Raw genomic sequence first — 18,272 nt, 5'->3', positions numbered from 1 at the left:
CTCAGCACCCCACTCCCTCTCCCCAGCTGATCCCGCAGGTGGAGGTGGCTTATGGTAGAGAAATGAACATTAAATTCTCTGGTGGACATTCCTGCATCTGGCATTCCAATTGCACGCTCCCTCAAAACTTGAGACATTTGTGGCATTGTGTTGTGTGACAAAAAATGCACATTTTAGAATGTCCCCAGTACAATGTGCACCTGTGTAATGATCATGCTGTTTAATCTGTTTTTTTGATATGCCACACCTGTCAAGTGGATTGATTATCTTGGCAAAGGAGAAATGCTCTCTTAACAGGGATGTAAGCAAATTTGTGCATAACGTTTTAGAGAAATACGCTTTTTGTGCATATGGGACATTTCTGAGATCTTTTGGTTCAGCTCATGAAACAAACACTATGTTGCGTTTTTATTTTTGGAGGCTATGTGTCATGTTTAACTTCGATTCCCAGAAAGCATTGCTAGCATTTCACTGCTCATGGCATCAAGCTTTGTGGGACCAGCTTAAGCGACTTCAATTGCGACACGGTGAAGCAGCTGCTGTAGGAGGGGAGATCTTTCCCTACTCTCTCGGACAGTCGTTCATTTGTTTGTGATTTCTAGTTTGCTTTGACTATAAACATTTCCGTTGCTAAAATCTGGCTTTGAGTCAATGAGGAAACGTTCCGTTGCCCTCCAGGGGAAGATCAACAACAGATTCGCGAGAAATGCTAGCAAGCTAGCGTTGGGTTGGTTGTAAGCGAGAGATTTATGGGTTTGTTCGATCACAGTGGAAGAGAACCGAACGTAATAACAGCGGAGAATTGTTGAGACTTTGTGGGGAAACGAGTGAACAATCAAACGGTTTCTGGGAGGGTGATTTAAGTAGCTAGCTAGCTACATTTTATATAAAAAGCTCTAGATAGGTATTTTAAACAGATCGTCGCGGAATATGGCTCAGCATGGACATCATCATGTAGCCAGTTCCCAAAAAGCACTCATGCTAGAAATGAAAAGTCTTCAAGAGGAGCCAGTTGAAGGGTTCAGGATAACTTTAGTGGACGAATCGGACTTGTACAACTGGGAAGTTGCTATATTTGGACCCCCAAATACTCACTATGAGGGAGGTTATTTTAAGGTGAGTATTCAATTGCTGAATATTTAACAAGATCGCTAACTAGCTAGTTATCAAATCACTAACTGTCGCAGTGTTTTTGTCGCTCCTCATCGCACGAATGTGCTTGGGTCACCAGACTGATTATTTATGTGCCTGGTCAGTGTTCACTCTTGTCCCAAACTAGAAGTTAATGTCTACTGTAGATACTGTAACAGTATTACTTTTGTAAATGTTACGGAGGTAGCAATTGTGCTATATTTTGTCACCTTTGTTTTGAAGTACCTTACTATTGAAAACTGTCTGACAACCTCGAACCTGGCCTAGTTTGCTGAGTTGACCAGTTGAACACAGGTGGCTGGTGGGACCTTCACTGGGGAGGATGGGCTCATAGTAATGGCTGGATTGGAATGATGTCAAACACATGGTTTCAATGAGTTAATACCATTCCGGAGAGTTATGAGCCGTCCTACCCTCAGCAGCCTCCTGTGCTGCTGATCTACATCTGACAACCAACAAAACATGTTATGATGTTAACAGATCATTTGAAGAAATAAACATTGCCAAATGATATCACCGTGGTCAGTCAGGCAGAATTAACAGCGCTGTTCGTTTTGTTAAGTCTGTATTTTGCCATTGCTTTATTGTTCATAGATTGGTCCTGTTTGTCAATGTATGTCCATGTTTTAACCCTAAAGACCTCCCAATAACGTAATAGGACTTCTTTCTTCTTGGAATTTAAATGTTGTCAATCATTGCCAAACGCATGTTTGTTACACTATGACTATGACACATCCAAAGCCACATTTCTTTTCTGTGGTGGCTTGAAATGTATCTCAAAGGTAACACATGTTATTGATATACAGCTGCTGATAATGATAAATACCAATTAAGTAGACCTCATTTCTAATGTATTGTAGGTTCCTATGACAGGTTGGTGGCACCTTAATTGGACAGGATGGGCTCGTGGTAATGCTGGAGTGAAATTAGTATAATGGTATCAAGTGCATTAAACGCATGGTTTCCACTCCGTTCCAGCCATTAATGAGCCGTCCTCCCCTCAGCAGCCTCCACTGGTTCCTATAATACGTTGAACTAAACCCTGTTCCTTTGTTTTCATAGCCAAGCAATAGCAGCAGGGAGCATTGTCCAACTTGTTCCAAATTGACTCTAAGCACCCAGTATTATAGCCTAGTGTCAGTATGTATTGTTTGTCATTGATATTTGATTGTTGTAATCACCCAATAGAACACACATTTTATCTTCATTTATTAATCAAATCCAAGGTTGATGCAAGAGTATCAATGAAACTAAAGCTGAAGAACAGCCGCACATCCAGGTACTTTCCACAGGTGCTGGAGTTATAGGCCAACTCATTGAAAACAGAAAATGCTGCACACTGCTGCTCATGCTCCCAGGTGATATTATTTAGAACAACATTTAGACCCTTACGTCTTCATCAGGCATCCATGGGAGCATGAGCATCAGTGCAGTGTTTTCTTTTCTGTTTATCAATGAAACTACCAACATTGGAATCGGGTGGCCTACTAATTGGTTTATGTCATTGGAAACACTAATCTAACTCTCTTTATTCAGATACCTGCTTCCAGTCTTTTCTGGGTAGCACAGTAGGCTAAGCTTGAGCTGTGCTAGATAGGAACATGTGTATTGTGGGTAGGAACAGAGATTTATAGGAACATGTGTATTGTGGGTGCTGTGTACGAGATTGAATTGTTGGGCCAGCAATGCAAGGCAAGGCTTGACTGTAAAATACACAGCAGACCTGTGACTCATTGGTTTGTTGGAGACGTTAGAGGAAACAGTTTCCACGTTCTGACGAAGACCCTCCCTGTCTACACAGGTTAGACAAACCCTCTGACATGCTGCTTGTGCATATTTATTGAAAAGAGTCTGAGTCAAACCGTGACGTAGGCAGTGGTGTAAAGTACTTAAGTGGCGGACTCACTAAACACATGCTTTGTTTGTAAATTATGTTGGAGTGTGCCCCTGGCTATCTGTAAATTAAAATGGTGCTGTCTGGTTTGCTTAATATAAGGAATTTAAAATGATATATATATGCGCGCTTAAGTATATTTAAAACCAAATGCTTTTACCCAAGTAGGATTTTATTGGGTGACTTACACATTTACTTGAGTCATTTTCTATTTATGTATCTTTTACATATGACAGTTGGGTACTTTTTCCACCACTGGATGTAGGCCTATTCAAACCCAGAGCAGCATGTTGGCATCAGTGTGCAACTCCTCTGACTGTACACGTGTCACCAAACAAAATATTAATGCTAGATTGGCAAACAAACTAAAATACAGTAATGAAAGTGGAATTAACCTATACCACTTTTCCAAGTGGGCGACTCAACGCACTTGACATTGTTAGGGTCGGAATTCCTCTCATTCATTGCCAATGTGTAGATATTCAGCCAAGTTCTGTCTTCATTTATATATTTGCCATGGCCAAACACTCTTTGCTGGATCACACAACTACCTTGTGGAAAGAACTCTAGACCACCTTTACTCCACACAGAGACCTGCACAAACCTCTCTATCTCACCCTCCATTTGGCAAATCTGACCATAATATCTATCCTCCTAATTCCTGCTTACAAGCAAAAACTAAAGTAGGAAGAACCAGTGACTCACTCTATGGAAGTGGTCAGATTACACAGATGCTAAGCTACAAGACTGTTTTACTAGCACAGACTGGAATATGTTCCGGGATTCATCCGATGGCATTGAGGAGTTTACCACATCAGTCACCGGCTTCATCAATAACTGCATCGATGACGTCAGCCCCACAGTGACCGTACATACATACCCCAACCAGAAGCCATGGATTACAGGCAACATCTGCACTGAGCTAAAGGGTATAGCTGCCACTTTTAAGGCGCTCATCACGAAGCTAAGGACCCTGGTACTAAACACCTCCCTCTGCAACTGGATCCTGGACTTCCTGATGGGCCTTCCCCAGGTGGTAAGGGTAGGCAACGACATATTGGCCACACTAATCCTCAACATGGGGGGCCCATCAGGGGTGCATGCTTAGTCCCCTCCTGTACTCCCTGTTCACCCACAACTGTGTGGCCAAGCACGACACCAACCCCGTCATTAAGTTTGCAGACGACAATGGTGGTAGGCCTGATCACCGACAACAATGAGAGCCTATTGGGAGGAGGTCAGAGGCCGGACAGTGTGGTGCCATGACGACAACCTCTCCCTCAACGTGATCATGACAAAGGAGATGATCGTGGACTCAGGAAAAGGTGTAACGAGCACGCCCCCCATTCTCATCAACGGGTCTTTAGTGGAGCTGGTCTAGAACTTCAAGTTCCTTGGTGTCCACATCACCAACAAAACTACCATGGTCCAAACACACCAAGACAGTTGTGAAGAGCGCACTACAATGCCTATTCCACTTCAGTAGACTGAAAATATATGGCATGGGTTCTCAGATCCTAAAAAAGTTATACAGCTGCACAATCAAGAGCATCCTGACTAGTTGCATCACCACCTGGTATGGCAACTGTTCAGTATCCGACCGCAAGGCGCTACAAAATTTGAGTTGTTCTCAGCCGTGGTAGGGCCTGCAGCCTGATGTAGAGTGACAGGGTGGCAGCAGCACTGCAGCCTGGTCCTGGTGTGACCCTGGGACAGGGACAAGAGGAGCCAAGTCACCTGGACAGAGAATTTGTCCTGGCAGGGACGTAGAGCAGAATGACCACTACCTGGGCTGGAAGCTCAGGGGAGATCTGCACTGCCCATCAAGATGCAGAATTTTCTACATAATCACTGTCACCGCCATCTTCATATTCTCTCTTCTTCTTGGAGACTACATTGTCTTCCCCAACCCTTCATTAACACGCCAGCAATCCCATTAGCTTAGCTGTCCCTGGCAACCTTCCGCTACGACAGCCAGCCAGCCAACCCTTCACTCGCATAGTCAACAACACATCCCTCAAGCAGAGTAGGCCAAAGACTGCCCCCTTTTTTTCTTTCTGCTTTGAGAAGTGCATGATGTTTTGCTTGGAGTTCAAAGGCTGTCATGACAAGAGGAATTGCTCTAGCTCTGCTACTTCCTTTTTTTGAGTGGCATCATCCATACACTTCCTCAACCATGAGGTCATCTACATGTTGAAGCGTGAGATTTCTGCCACGAATTACACTAGCTAGAAAATATCTTAGAAGTAAGCTTAAGCCTATGCCACGATAGTGTTAAGAGCCTAGGGTTAGTGGAATGTCAGCACTGATGAGGGTGACGGGAACCACACTTGGTGTGGTTGAGAAATGCAAACCCCGACCCTTTGAGAAAGCCATTTTATTTTTAGATTTCCATCCAATGTTTTAATGGTGTATTTCAAAATGAATGCTGGAGTCATGTTTCCTCCTCTGGCTGCCTGGCTCTGTCACACAGAAATAAGAGCTGGGAGTAGGAGTGAGAGAGAAAGGGAGAGCGAGGCAGTGCCACTCCTGGCCCTGCTCACGTTGGTCCCCTGGGGGCCTTGTGAAAAGCGAGCATGCCATGAAGTAAATGGGGGCCCATGTAGAGTTAGACAGTACACCTTCCAATGGTCAGCCTCATCATGATCATGTGCTTACATGTTCCTAGCCTGGGATAAGAGAACTGGGCCCCATTTGATAGGCAGTCTGTTTCAGCTTTTCTTTTTTCAGAAATAGGCCAACATTGGACTAGTTTAGTATATTTCCAGATATTGCTAGACTGAATCAGGTTGAATGAAAGGCACTTGCAAATCCAATGTCTCTCCTACATGGACAAATCACTAATGTAGCCTACTTCCATGGGAATTAGACCTACCAGTAATGCTTTGTATCAGAAAAGGTTAATAATTCTTGGTGCCACAGCACATTTAGTTCACTTATTTCTCAGTGAGCCTAACAGTAGAAGATTTGTGCAGCAAAGCTGCATTCTTGTCTTCTAATACTAAAGGTCTGTGTTTTGGCATGCCCTCCTCATCCTGTCAAGTTTGTTGGCAGATTCTGATTAGGCAAATTGTGTTTGTGAAGTGGACTGCCGTTCAGTCTTAACAGTGGTTCTGGTGTAGTGTACTCTGCCTGTGCCCATACTTTTCCTCCTCCACCGCATTGAAAAGGTTTTGTTAATGAGGCAGGACCCTGTTGGGTCTGGGCAGGATAATCTACAGCACCTCGTATCATACACGTGTTGTAGACTAGAATGTATGTGTGTGCACAGTGCACTGCTGTTCTCAAGGACACGTTCCTTTTCATTCACACTGAGCTGCCAGGAGAGCGAGTCCGAGGGAGAATAGGAGAGAGAAAGAGAGCACCTGGGGACTGGTAGAAGGGGGGTCTGCAGACAGGGGAAGGTGGTGCGTTGGGAGGAACATAATGATTAGTTCTGTTAGGGTTTAGGTTGCTTTAGCTAACCTGGTTTACTTTGCCCTGATTCCAACCTCCCTCAAGATGTGTTTGTTCTTCCTGACTGGCTTTGCCATCCAAGTGTTTAGGTCTCCGTCCAAGACCGAGCTTTTAAAAGAGTAGAAAATGTATCCGTTTTATTCTTCATTGCCATTTGCATCTCCACCTGTGGGGGCAAATGTAATCCACTGCCTTGCTCCAGTGTCCAGGTTAACTGTTTTAAACCGTTTCACGTTTTAACCACGGAAACTCAAGATGCAGTCCAGGATCCTAAGCATTTAAAAATGGAATTCAAAACATATCATAAAAATCGTATGTGTCATACGAAATGGATGATGTACTACACAATTGTGCACAATTTTCAGGAACCATTTTGCCTCGTGCCTACTTTCAAAACTACTGGCTGAAATTATACCAAAGCTGTGGAGCATCACTTTAACTCTGTTCAAATCCTATGAGAAGGAGAGTGTGGCAAGAGAGCATGTTCAAACAAACATGGGCTTGGTAGGTTACTAGGTAGATGCTGAGCCAAGCAGTTCTGCTCTAAATACTCTTGCTTTCCCTGTGCCAGCCGCTCCTCCTCCTGCCTGGCTGACTGAAGCAGCAACACGTCCTCCCAGTTCTGTACCTGTTACTGGGTGATACTTAAAAGCAGTTGCTGCTTGTTTCCACAGGGCTCTCGGGAGAGCCTCACTTCAAAGAGACATGGAGCTGAGCAGTCAGGAGAGGCTGGGTGTGCACTGAGGAGCTCCGTTCTGGGGCTACGGGCTAGGGTGTGTCACTGTGTGGCATGGCTATGTGATATGAGAGACAGTCATGCCTCGCAGGCATGGAGGGGATATTTATAGAGGAAGAGAGGGAGTGTGTGTAGCGTTCAGAATTAGGGAGAGAAACGGAGCAAATGTCCCTATTCTGAGCCTCTGTTTGACTCCTCCTTGGGATGCTCTTGATGAGGTAGGCATGGTGCAGAAGAGGGAATGAGCAAGGCCAACTTTTTAAGCCCAGTCACTCCACTGCCCTCCCTCTCTCTATTTCTCTCTTTGTGTGAGTGTTGCTCTCTCGCTAGGCTTGGTGTCAGTTTTGCAGGCAATTCAGGGGATTCAGCTCTCTCTGCTGCCATGGAAAGTTCCCTCCCTCCCTGCCTGTGAGTGCAGCCTGCCTGCCATGGGCTGTGTGAGTGGCATGCAGGGCGACAGTGCCAAGTCAGTGCTCTCTGTGGAGGACACACCCTTCCTCCCTCCTTTTCCTGTTTCCCTTATCTTTCTCTCTTTCTAACCAAGCCTGGGTCAGCCATTTTCTATGTTTTATTTAACTCATGCAAATAAATAAAGCCCTGAGTTATGTTGGTTGGGTGTGTCTCTTTGTTCCATTCATACGGTCAAGTAGGCTATTTTGGGCAGAGTATGATCAAAGACAGACTGTACAGTATGAAGATCGGGTAAAACTGCTTCTCCAATAGAAATCCCCAATCACACGTCTAAGTGACGTCATGGCGACGTTGGCTAGCTAAGCTCATGTGCAGAAACATGTCATCGGGTCTAATGGTCGTCTCGCGCCGTGCTGAGCATGTGCAGGCCGTCAAATCAAAGGCACTCTTAAAGTTGTTTTGGACTAATTCAAAGTTGTCAATTTGTCACTTTCACGAGGTTGGTGTAATAACATGTTCAACTACTTTAGACATTGGCTCGAATCTAGGTTGTGGCTTTTAGATTTTAAGAAAATGAACAACTACAGAATGCTTTTTCACTTCTCAAACCCTGGCCTGCTTGTTCTGTTTCGCAAGTGTTCCTGGAAGTCTTGCGATGTTGTGCCTCTGTTTAGAAGCTCTGTGGAATGAGTTTTTTTTATTTATTTAAATTATTATTGAGATTTATGTTGTGGCTCTATGTGGGCAGAGAAAGTGTTATAGGCCCTCCTATAAGGCACGTGATGAAATGCAGTACCCCCTTTTAATAAGCCGATTGCTTGAATATTGCACTCAGAGCTCACCTTACAGAGTTCTGCATTAACACTGGTCCTCACTGAACTGCTGGAGCTAGGCTGGTATGTAAGCTGCAAGGCTGTTGTTGCCGGTCTCTCTCTCACTGTCTGTATGTAGAGTGTTGGCGTGAACCCCAGTCATTCTGGACCCGAGCCAGTTCGGAGGCATGGCGCCAGACTTTAAAAGCAAACAGGATTCTATTCGGCCTGCCAGGGTTTCCACTCTGGACTTGTTGTTGTATGGACCTGGTAGATATGGCAATGTCTTCCTGTTCAATTTACTAGTCACTACTGACTCGTACAATGCAATCAGCATTAGGCCTAAGTAACAGTGTAATGTTAGGGAAGCCATAGGCTTGTGTGGAGTTTGTGCGCAACCCCCCCCCAGTACATGTTCCCACCCTCCCCAACACACACACACACCCAGCCCCCACCCGCTCCCCCTCGTGGCAGTTGGCTCAGCATGGGGAGCACCAGCTGACCGTGCCAAATCAGTGAGTGTGGGCAGGGGGTGGCAGAGGGGGAGGATCAGCAGACTGTGTGGTGTATGTGCCTGCCTTTGTCATTAGTTTGTGTGAGGTAAAGAATGACCCCCCCCCCACACACACACACACACACACACTGGTGAACCGTGAGCCTTGGAGGAATGGTACCCCTCCCATGCTCTACTCACCACTGGGATTCATGGTGTGTGTGTGTCAGCTGAGTAGGGGGTCTACTGGGGGATGGTGAGTGGTGGCTTGTCTGTGGTGATGAGAGCTGGGGGACAACCCCAACAATGTCTACCAAACACACAACACAATCACCGTGGGCTTTTCACTCAGCCTGTACACACTATACAGAACAATACCACAGAAGGCCTGGTGTATCCAGTTACACACTCATTAGTTAGGCTTGTGCTGTTCACCATCTATGATTTGAATTTACACAGCAGTCTGGTTCACTTCAAAACCACCATCTGTATTTAATGTTGTGTTGGCTAGATGATCCTTACTACTTAATACAGCGTGGACACAGTATTACCACACATCAGTTTTGGATTACATTTAGAAAAGAGGATACAATATCCTCAGCTTTTCAGCCTGTCTGTTTGCTGTTAAAGCACCAAGCTCTGGAGTCAATTAACCAGGGGATTCCATATCCGTCAGTCGGTCTGCTGTAAAATAATAAAAAAAAAAAATGGAACTCTAACTAGGCCTATCCGCCCGTTTTTATTAAGCTGGTTATCATTGTGAGAGATCCGTTTTCATTGACATACAGTACCAGTCAAAAGTTTGGCCACCTACTCATTCCAGGGTTTTTCTTTTATTTGTACTGTTTTCTCCATTGTAGAATAATAGTGAAGACATCAAAACTATGAAATAGCACATATGGAATCATGTAGTAACCAAAAAAGTGTTAAACAAATCAAAATACATTTGAGATTCTTCAAGTAGCCACCCTTTGGCTTGATGACAGCTTTGCATTCTCTCAACCAGCTTCATGAGGTAGTCACCTGGAATGCATTTCAATTAACAGATGTGCCTTCCTACAAGTACATTTTTGGAGTTTCTTTCCTTAATGCGTTTGAGCCAATCAGTTGTGTTGTGACAAGTTCGGGGTGGTATACAGAAGATTGCCCTATTTGGTAAAATACCAAGTCCATATTATGGCCGCTCAAATAAGCAAAGAGAAATGACAGTCCATCATTACTTTCAAGACATGAAGATCCATCAATCTGAAAAATTTCAAGAACTTTGAACGTTTCTTCAAGTGCAGTCTGAAAAATCATCCAGCGCTAAACTCTCATGAGGACCGCCACAGGAAAGGAAGACCAACAGTTACCTCTGCTGCAGAGCATAAGTTTATTAGAGTTACCAGCCTCAGAAATTGCAGCCCAAATAAATGCTTCAGAGAGTTCAAGTAACAGACACATCTCAACATCAGCTGAAGAGACTGCGTGAATCAGGCCTCCGTGGTCGAATTGCTGCAAAGAAACCACTACAAAAGGACACCAATATAAATAATAGATTTGCTTCGGCCAAGAAACACGAGCAATGGACATTAGACCGGTGGAAATCAATCCTTTTGATCTGACTAGTCCAAATTTGAGATCTTTGGTTCCAATTGTTGTCTTTGACACGTAGAGTATGTGAACGGATGATCTCCGCATGTTTGGTTCATGGAGGAGGTGTGGGGGTGCTTTGCTGGTGACCCTGTCAGTGATTTTATTTAGAATTCAAGGCACGATATTCCATCACATCTGGTTTGGGCTTAGTGGGACTGTCATTTTGTTTTTCAACATGACAATGACCCAACACACCTCCAGGCTGTGTAAGGGCTATTTGACCAAGAAAGAGTGATGGAGTGCTGCATCAGATGACCACAATCCCCCTGACCTTAACCAAATTGAGATGATTTGGGATGAGTTGGACCACAGAGTGAAGGAAAAGCAGCCAACAAGTGCTCAACATATCTGGGAACTCCTTCAAGACTGTTGGAAATGCATTCCAGGTTAAGCTGGTTGAATGCCAAGAGTGTACAAAGCTGTCATCAAGACAAAGGGTGGCTACTTTGAAGAATATAAAATATATTTTGAGAGAAATGCTTTTTTGGTTACATGATTCCATTTGTGTTATTTCATAGTTTTGATGTCTTCGCTATTATTCTACAATGTAGAAAATAGTAAAAAGAAAGACAAACCCTTAAATGAGTAGGTGTGTCCAACCCTTTTACAGGTACTATAAGTAGAAAGGTAGCCCTAGCTGCCACTCCAGTGTCTATGGCATGACAACATAGGGGAGTTGGCTAAAGCACATACTGATCTGGTACCAAGCTAAGACGGGCCTAAATAAAGTAGCCATGACAAGGCATTTGACCAGAGGTATCTTCTTACACCTTATTCAACTGGCCTCTACCTCTTGCATCACTAATTGGTGTGCACTTCCCCCTCGTCTCTCAGGCTCGGATAAAGTTCCCCATCGACTATCCCTACTCTCCTCCGGCCTTCCGCTTCCTCACCAAGATGTGGCACCCCAACATCTATGAGGTAAGAGACAGCACAACACTGTCATTGTTACACAATCACCTCTTTTTTTTTGAGGGGGGGGGGGTCCCCTTCATAGTCCAATGCCCCTTTTTCTCAAGATTGCTTTGATTTGTTATCTTCTACTAGAACGTTTTAATTCTTTGCTGCTGTCATATTATTTGGCTATGACCTAGGTAGTGTGTTTTATAGATGGTTTATGTATTGCTGGTAACTGAAGTGTGCAAGTGTTTCTGTAGAATGGGGACGTGTGCATCTCCATCCTGCACCCCCCTGTGGACGACCCCCAGAGTGGAGAACTGGCTTCCGAGAGATGGAACCCCACGCAGAACGTCAGGTACAGAGCAGCTCTCTCTCCCTCACTGATCATTCTCTCACTTCACTGCTTTACTTCATCTTTGAAATGTGTTTGACTGTTAGTAACAATGTGGAATTTATCAAACACTTATTTTTTACCTTTGATTTCATTCCGTTTACTTGTTTCCATGTTTTTTTTTATTACTCACTCACACACAATACTACTACAACTACTACTACTACTACTACTACTACTACTACACACAGACACACTGTCACACACACAAACTCAGCAAAAAAAGAAACAGCCCTTTTTCAGGACCCTGTATTCCAAAAATAATTCGGAAGAATCCAAGTAACTTCACAGATCTTCGTTGTTAAGGGTTTAAACATGCTTGTTCAATGAACCATAAACAATTCATGAACATGCACCTGTGGAACGGTCGTTACTACACTAACAGCTTACAGACGGTAGGCAATTAAGGTCACAGTTATGAAAACTTAGGACACTAAAGAGGCCTTTCTACTGACTCTGAAAAACACCAAAAGAAAGATGCCCAGGGTCCCTGCTCATCTCTGTGAATTTGCCTTAGGCATGCTGCAAGTAGGCATTAGGACTGCAGATGTGGCCAGGGCAAGAAATTGCAATATCCGTCCTGAGACGCCTAAGACAGCGCTGCAGGGAGACAGGACTGACAGCTGATCATCCTCACAGTGGCAGACCACGTGTAACAACACCTGCACAGGATCGGTACAGCCGAACATCACACCGGCGGGACAGGTACAGGATGGCAACAACATCTGCCCGAGTTACACCAGGAACGCACTATCGCTCCATCAGTGCTCAGACTGTCCGCAATAGGCTGGACTGAGGGGTGGAGGCCTCACCGGCAACAACGTCACTTATGGGCACAAACCCACCATCGCTGGACCAGACAGGACTGGCAAAAAGTGCTCTTTACTGACGTGTCGCGGTTTTGTCTCACCAGGGGTGATGGTCGGATTTGCGGTTATCGTTGAAGGAATGAGTGTCACACCGAGGCCTATACTCTGGAGCAGGATCAATTTGTGGAGGGTCCATCATGGTCTGGGACGGTGTGTCACAGCATCATCGGACTGAGCTTGTTGTCATTGCAGGCAATCTCAATGCTGTACTTTGCAGGGAAGACATCCTCCTCCCTCGTGTTACCCTTCCTGCAGGCTCATCCTGACATGACAATGCCATCAGGCACAGAATGAGCAGTATGGCTGATTTCCTGCAAGACAGGAATGTCAGTGTTCTGCCATGGCCAGGGAAGAGCCCGGATCTCAATCCCGTAGAAATGCCCCTAGAAATGTCTGGGAACTTGCAGGTGCCTTGGTGGGGTAACATCTCACAGCAACAGTGGGGTAACATCTCACAGCAAGAGCTGGCAAATCTAGGTGCAGTCCATGAGGAGGAGATGCACTGCAGTACTTAATGCAGCTGGTGGCCACACCAGAGGACGTTTCTTTTTTTTTCTCCTGAGTTTACTACTACACACAGACACACTGTCACACACAGCCAGATATATAATTTGTACATTGGGTCTCCTCGGCAGCGCGGCAACTACAGTAGCTCTTTGCTCTTTGTCTCTTTGCCCAGAGACCGAGCGACCACGGGTGTGAAAAAGTTGGAGTGGAGCGAGAATGCTGTGTACAGTCATATCACAAGTTTTGACTCGCTGCCTCCCTCTTCATTTGAATCATTCATTCAGCTGTTGCTACCTTCGTCTCCGCCATGTTCGGTTCTGAGGTGACATTTGCCTAGGCTACGCCACCGGACACCATCAGTGGACTTGTCTTTGTTTATTAGCCAGGTGAAGGCTTCCCCTGAGCACGACAACAAACTAAGGATTTGACAAACTTACAATTGTTCATAATGTTATGTTTATAAATTAAGATAAATTACGAATTCAAATATTGTCCTGCGTATGACTGCTAGGGTACAATGCAGTTCAACCTACTGCAGTCCTGGTTATTTACCAGACGGCACTCACCTCACTGTCTCCCACTCAACAATGCTGTTTTAGGTTCTCTGCTGTCCCTTTCCTCTTTGACCTCCGTTGTCAGTACATGGGACTTCATGTCCCACTTCTCATCAATGTTATGGCTTGTTGCAGTGATGTATGACCGCGTGTTCATAGATGTCCAACAATCAGTTGTTAATGCCACGCATGGTGTTTGAGAGCTCGCGATTTGTACTTGCAGAGCAATCATTTCTCCATCCAGACCCTCACCGTTACTTGACATGGCGTCTTGTTCTAGATGTGCAGTCACGACAGTGACGCCGACGTCCTCTACCATTGACAATGGCTGCATATCAACTGTAATCAGCGGTGTGATATTGTCACTCCGTCCTTTATCGCAAGGCTGCCAGCAACGGGTTGGGTCACGGTGCCCTTTCAGATGGTTAAGCATTGCACATGTACTGCCACTGTAGCTCACCTCACCTCCTTCTCATTTAACTTCTCAGTATTGTCATACTTCGCTGCTGTCGATTCCCTGTCTCGCTCTGCCATTCATCCAACGACGTTGATGTGCGGAGCACTTTATATCTGTGGCAAATCATTTAAGATGCTTATCTCCTAACGCTACAGTGTTGTTGCATTAGGGGTTTGTTACATTTCAATGGCACTTTATGATGATGATCAGAACCTGTTAGTAGTTATGTGATAACTGCCCTGTGTGAAAACATTTTCAGTTAAGGATTTTGTTCTAAATGTTTTTTCAATATTCACACCCCTACAACAAACCATAGTGTCTTGTGTCCATCCATCATTGTATCAGATTAGCTGCTGTTTAGAACAGTCTGATTTCAATCAGCCACACAGGAGCAAATTGACTTCGCTGATTGGCTGCTTTGCCTCTAATAACCCTGGTGTTGACTTATTTCCATCGCTCTCTTTCTGTTCTTTCACGGTCTCTCCCTCCCTCTTTCCTTCACTCTCCCTCTTAGGACGATCCTGCTGAGTGTGATCTCTCTGCTCAACGAGCCCAACACCTTCTCCCCAGCCAACGTGGACGCCTCTGTCATGTACCGCAAGTGGAGAGACAGCAAGGGCAAGGACAGAGAGTACGCAGAGATCATCAGGTGGGCACACACACACACGCACACACAGACATATCATATGGCACACAAAGAGCAAGGCCAGGCACAGAGAGAGCGACACGATCATTATGTAGGCACACACATGCGCAGACATATTGAGTGTGAGAACAGAGTATACGCAAACCATCAGGTACACTCTTTACCACCTCCACAGTTGACGGATGTCCCTGTTATCCATCCCTCACCATGTCCCTTCCTTGTCTCTAACAGGAAGCAGGTCCACGCCACCAAAGCAGACGCTGAGCGCGACGGTGTGAAGGTGCCCACAACCCTGGCAGAGTATTGCGTCCGCACCCGCGCCCCGCCCCCCGATGAGGGCTCCAACCTCTTCTACGACGATTACTATGACGACGAGGACCTGGAGGACGAAGATGAGGATGATGACGAGGACTGCTGCTACGACGAAGATGACTCGGGAACCGAGGAGTCCTGACGACCCACCATCGCCTCACTACCCCTTCCTCTCCCCTGTCACCCCCCCCTTAAACTGAACTCATACTCCAACCCCCCCCACAGTAGTGCAGCCACACCTGCACGCTAAACCCAGATGCATTTTGAAAGAAAGCTACAGATTTAGTTTGTCCATTTTGTTTCTGGTGTCTTTATTTTCCTGTCTGTGGAGTGTTAGAGCTAATGCTAGCTCTACAAATGATTCCCATGGTTTGCTCTCAATGACCGCTTGCTTTTTAAAGTTTTGGGTAAGGGCTCGGTCTCCTGTAGAGTGTGTATCCAGACACTGAGAAAGTGTGGAGAGAGAGGCCTGAGATAGTAGTGTTCCTCTGAACTTGGTGACCTCTCACCTGGTTGACAGCCTTGCGATGCCGGCCAGCCTGCCTGTCACATGAAGCTTTCTGAGGTTAAGGGGACCCCTGACATTTCACTATTGGGTCTGGGGTTGCTCACAACTGTCTGCCACTGTCTACCTAGCTCCAGAGTCTAGTTTTACTGTATGAATTGGTGGTTTGTAATGATAAGGGCGTATTGCAGACAGTTGATGTTCTGATGCTGGTGTACTCTTTTGGAGACCTCATACATTTTAGTCATTTAGCAGACACTATTATCCACTGTTTTATTTAACTAGGCAAGTTCGTTAAGAACACATTCTTATTTACAATGACGGTCTAGGAACAGTGGGTTAACTGCCTTGTTCAGGGGCAGAATGACATTTCTTACCTTGTCAGCTCGGGGATTTGGTCTTGCAACCTTTTGGTTACTAGTCCAATGCTCTAACCACTAGGCTACCTGTGACTTAATTAGTGCATTCATCTTAAGATAGCTAGGTCACCACATCTCAGTCAAAGTAAGTACATTTTCCTCAATAAAGTAGCCAAGTCTGTGCTAGACGCCCATTTTGTTTTATATATATATATATATATATATTGTTGGGGTGGGGAGTATGGGCAGGGACTCTGCTGTCAAAGCTTCAAAGGGAAGCTGGTTCCGCCATTGGGGTACTGGACAGAGAAGAGCTTTGACTATAGGGGTGGGAGGGCCAAAAAACCAGAGGTGTAGGGTTTGACTATAGCCTGAAGGTAGGGAGGGGAACTTCCTCTTGCTGCTCCGTAGGCAAGTACAGAAAGGCAGTGATCTGAGCTGGGGGGGGGGGGGGGTTTACCCATGGCCTGAACAACTGGGTTAAATGCACAGCTCCTAACTCTGATCACCACCTCATGGAATTCCTCACCACTGATCACTTAAAGATGGGAGTTGAGGAATAATTGTCTCAATGTGTGTATATGCATGTTTGGGTGGTAGGTCATTATTTTATTCAAATGTAGTGCAGGAATGCTTTGCTACGAGAAAATGTTTGCATTAACTCAACATCAGTCCCTATGGCAAGTCTGTAACAGTGATGTCTTGCACATAAGCGATTTTGAATTAGTTGATTTGCTTAAACTCCTCAGTCACTTTACCAAACATATGTCTGTAGAAGTGCTCGCAACGGAAGTGGCTCCATCACACAGGATTTGACACATTAAATACAAACTATTTTAACAGTATTTAACACAACCCCACGTTTGTGTTGCTTCAGTAGTGTAAATGCTCATTCATCGTTGCGCCTTGACTATTTGATGGGACGTTTGAGAGAAGGGCATTTCCCATCGTAAGAATGCTAGGGATGTTGAGTTTTAGGTCATACAGCCATCCCACTAGCATGCCAGTGTCCGGCTCGGTATAGGGCTGTAGGAAGACACTTGATTCCCATATACTCCGTTATAACTAAGTTGAGTGGGCTTCTTTTGATGTCGTCTTCTACTTCAAAATGAGTAAGATGAGAGCAACTGTTTTTTTTCCCCCTTACATGTACTTAGTGATCTGATTCTTGACCTTTTGTTTTAAACACCATGGGGGTTATTCATTAGACTTAGTAGTACATTTACCACCATTTTATATTTTTTCAATTCAGAAACATTTAGGTATTCTACCTTATTTTTCCAATAGAGGACAATAGGTGATTTTACTGGGGGAACATGTACTCTTTGTGTTAACATCTTGAGTATAAAGCATGTATACATCAATCTAATCAGGAATTCTTAACTGTTTTTACATTCTACATATGGCTGTTGCGTTTCGTGAACAACTCCCATTTTGTTTTAAGGAAGTGGGATTTCATTTTGTGAAGTTGCCATTTTCTTCATCTACCGTGTGTTTCCTCCCAATGTGCTACCTTCCTTCCCATCCATACAGACTTTCTTTTTGGTCGTCGCATCACCGAGGGACCCCCGATGTTAGTAAGGAAAACAAAACCACAAACTTTTTCACATCGAAGTGAATCTCACCACAGCCTCTCACTGTGTGTGGACAACTGTCCCCCCCCCAACCTATCACCTCTGCTTCAAAGACTGTATACAATCTGGATATTTTGACGATCACTTGTTTTATTTTTTATGTTGTTTTTGGTTTGTAAATCTATTTAAAACCAAAATAAAGATCTTTCTTAGAGGTTTGAGCTGTTTCTTATAGCAGGAGTGAATGGATATATTCTAATAGATATTATAATAGACTGTTTATGGGGTAATATATTATCATTGAATACGATTCTTAGCTCGCAAATAATTCATTAAATACATTTGTTTTGTGTTCTCTTTATAGATACTGTGGGGATGTATTACCTGAGGTAAGACTGTTCTCCCTCGACTCACTTTTTCTTATCCAGGGTGTTGAATGTAAATTAAGAGAAGTGAAAATAACTCTGTTAAAGTAACAAGGAAAGTTGATGATGAGAGCTGTACTCTGCAGTCACCCTGACACCCAGTTGGGGTGGTGGAGACCTAAAGGATTTCCTGATGCTTTCCTTGACTTAAAGGAACACATACTGAGTAGTAGTACTGTTATAG

The 18,272-nt window shown here is 44.7% G+C and overlaps 2 protein-coding genes across 2 annotated transcripts in view; both read left to right on the top strand.

Moving 5' to 3' along the window:
- The window catches only part of LOC110524334 (AP-3 complex subunit delta-1), a 43,419-nt gene extending 34,964 nt beyond the window's left edge, over positions 1–8,455 (top strand). The window contains exon 36 of the mRNA XM_036978085.1: positions 8,443–8,455. The gene's annotated coding sequence lies outside the window, so the exon portion shown is untranslated. The remainder of the gene's footprint in view (positions 1–8,442) is intronic.
- LOC110524333 (ubiquitin-conjugating enzyme E2 R2) lies at positions 303–17,877 on the top strand. Its single transcript, XM_021603876.2, has 5 exons — positions 303–1,116; positions 11,424–11,510; positions 11,747–11,844; positions 14,782–14,916; positions 15,145–17,877. The coding sequence occupies exons 1-5, from the start codon at positions 931–933 to the stop codon at positions 15,365–15,367; spliced, it is 729 nt and encodes a 242-aa protein (XP_021459551.1). The 5' UTR covers positions 303–930; the 3' UTR covers positions 15,368–17,877.
- The last annotated feature ends 395 nt before the right edge of the window (positions 17,878–18,272 follow it).

This window comes from Oncorhynchus mykiss, chromosome 5, assembly GCF_013265735.2.
Source record: "Oncorhynchus mykiss isolate Arlee chromosome 5, USDA_OmykA_1.1, whole genome shotgun sequence".
In the NCBI taxonomy this organism is placed as follows: Eukaryota; Metazoa; Chordata; class Actinopteri; order Salmoniformes; family Salmonidae; genus Oncorhynchus; species Oncorhynchus mykiss.
The sequence above is the reverse complement of the archived record's forward strand: the minus strand, read 5'-3'. Positions and strand labels throughout refer to the sequence as shown.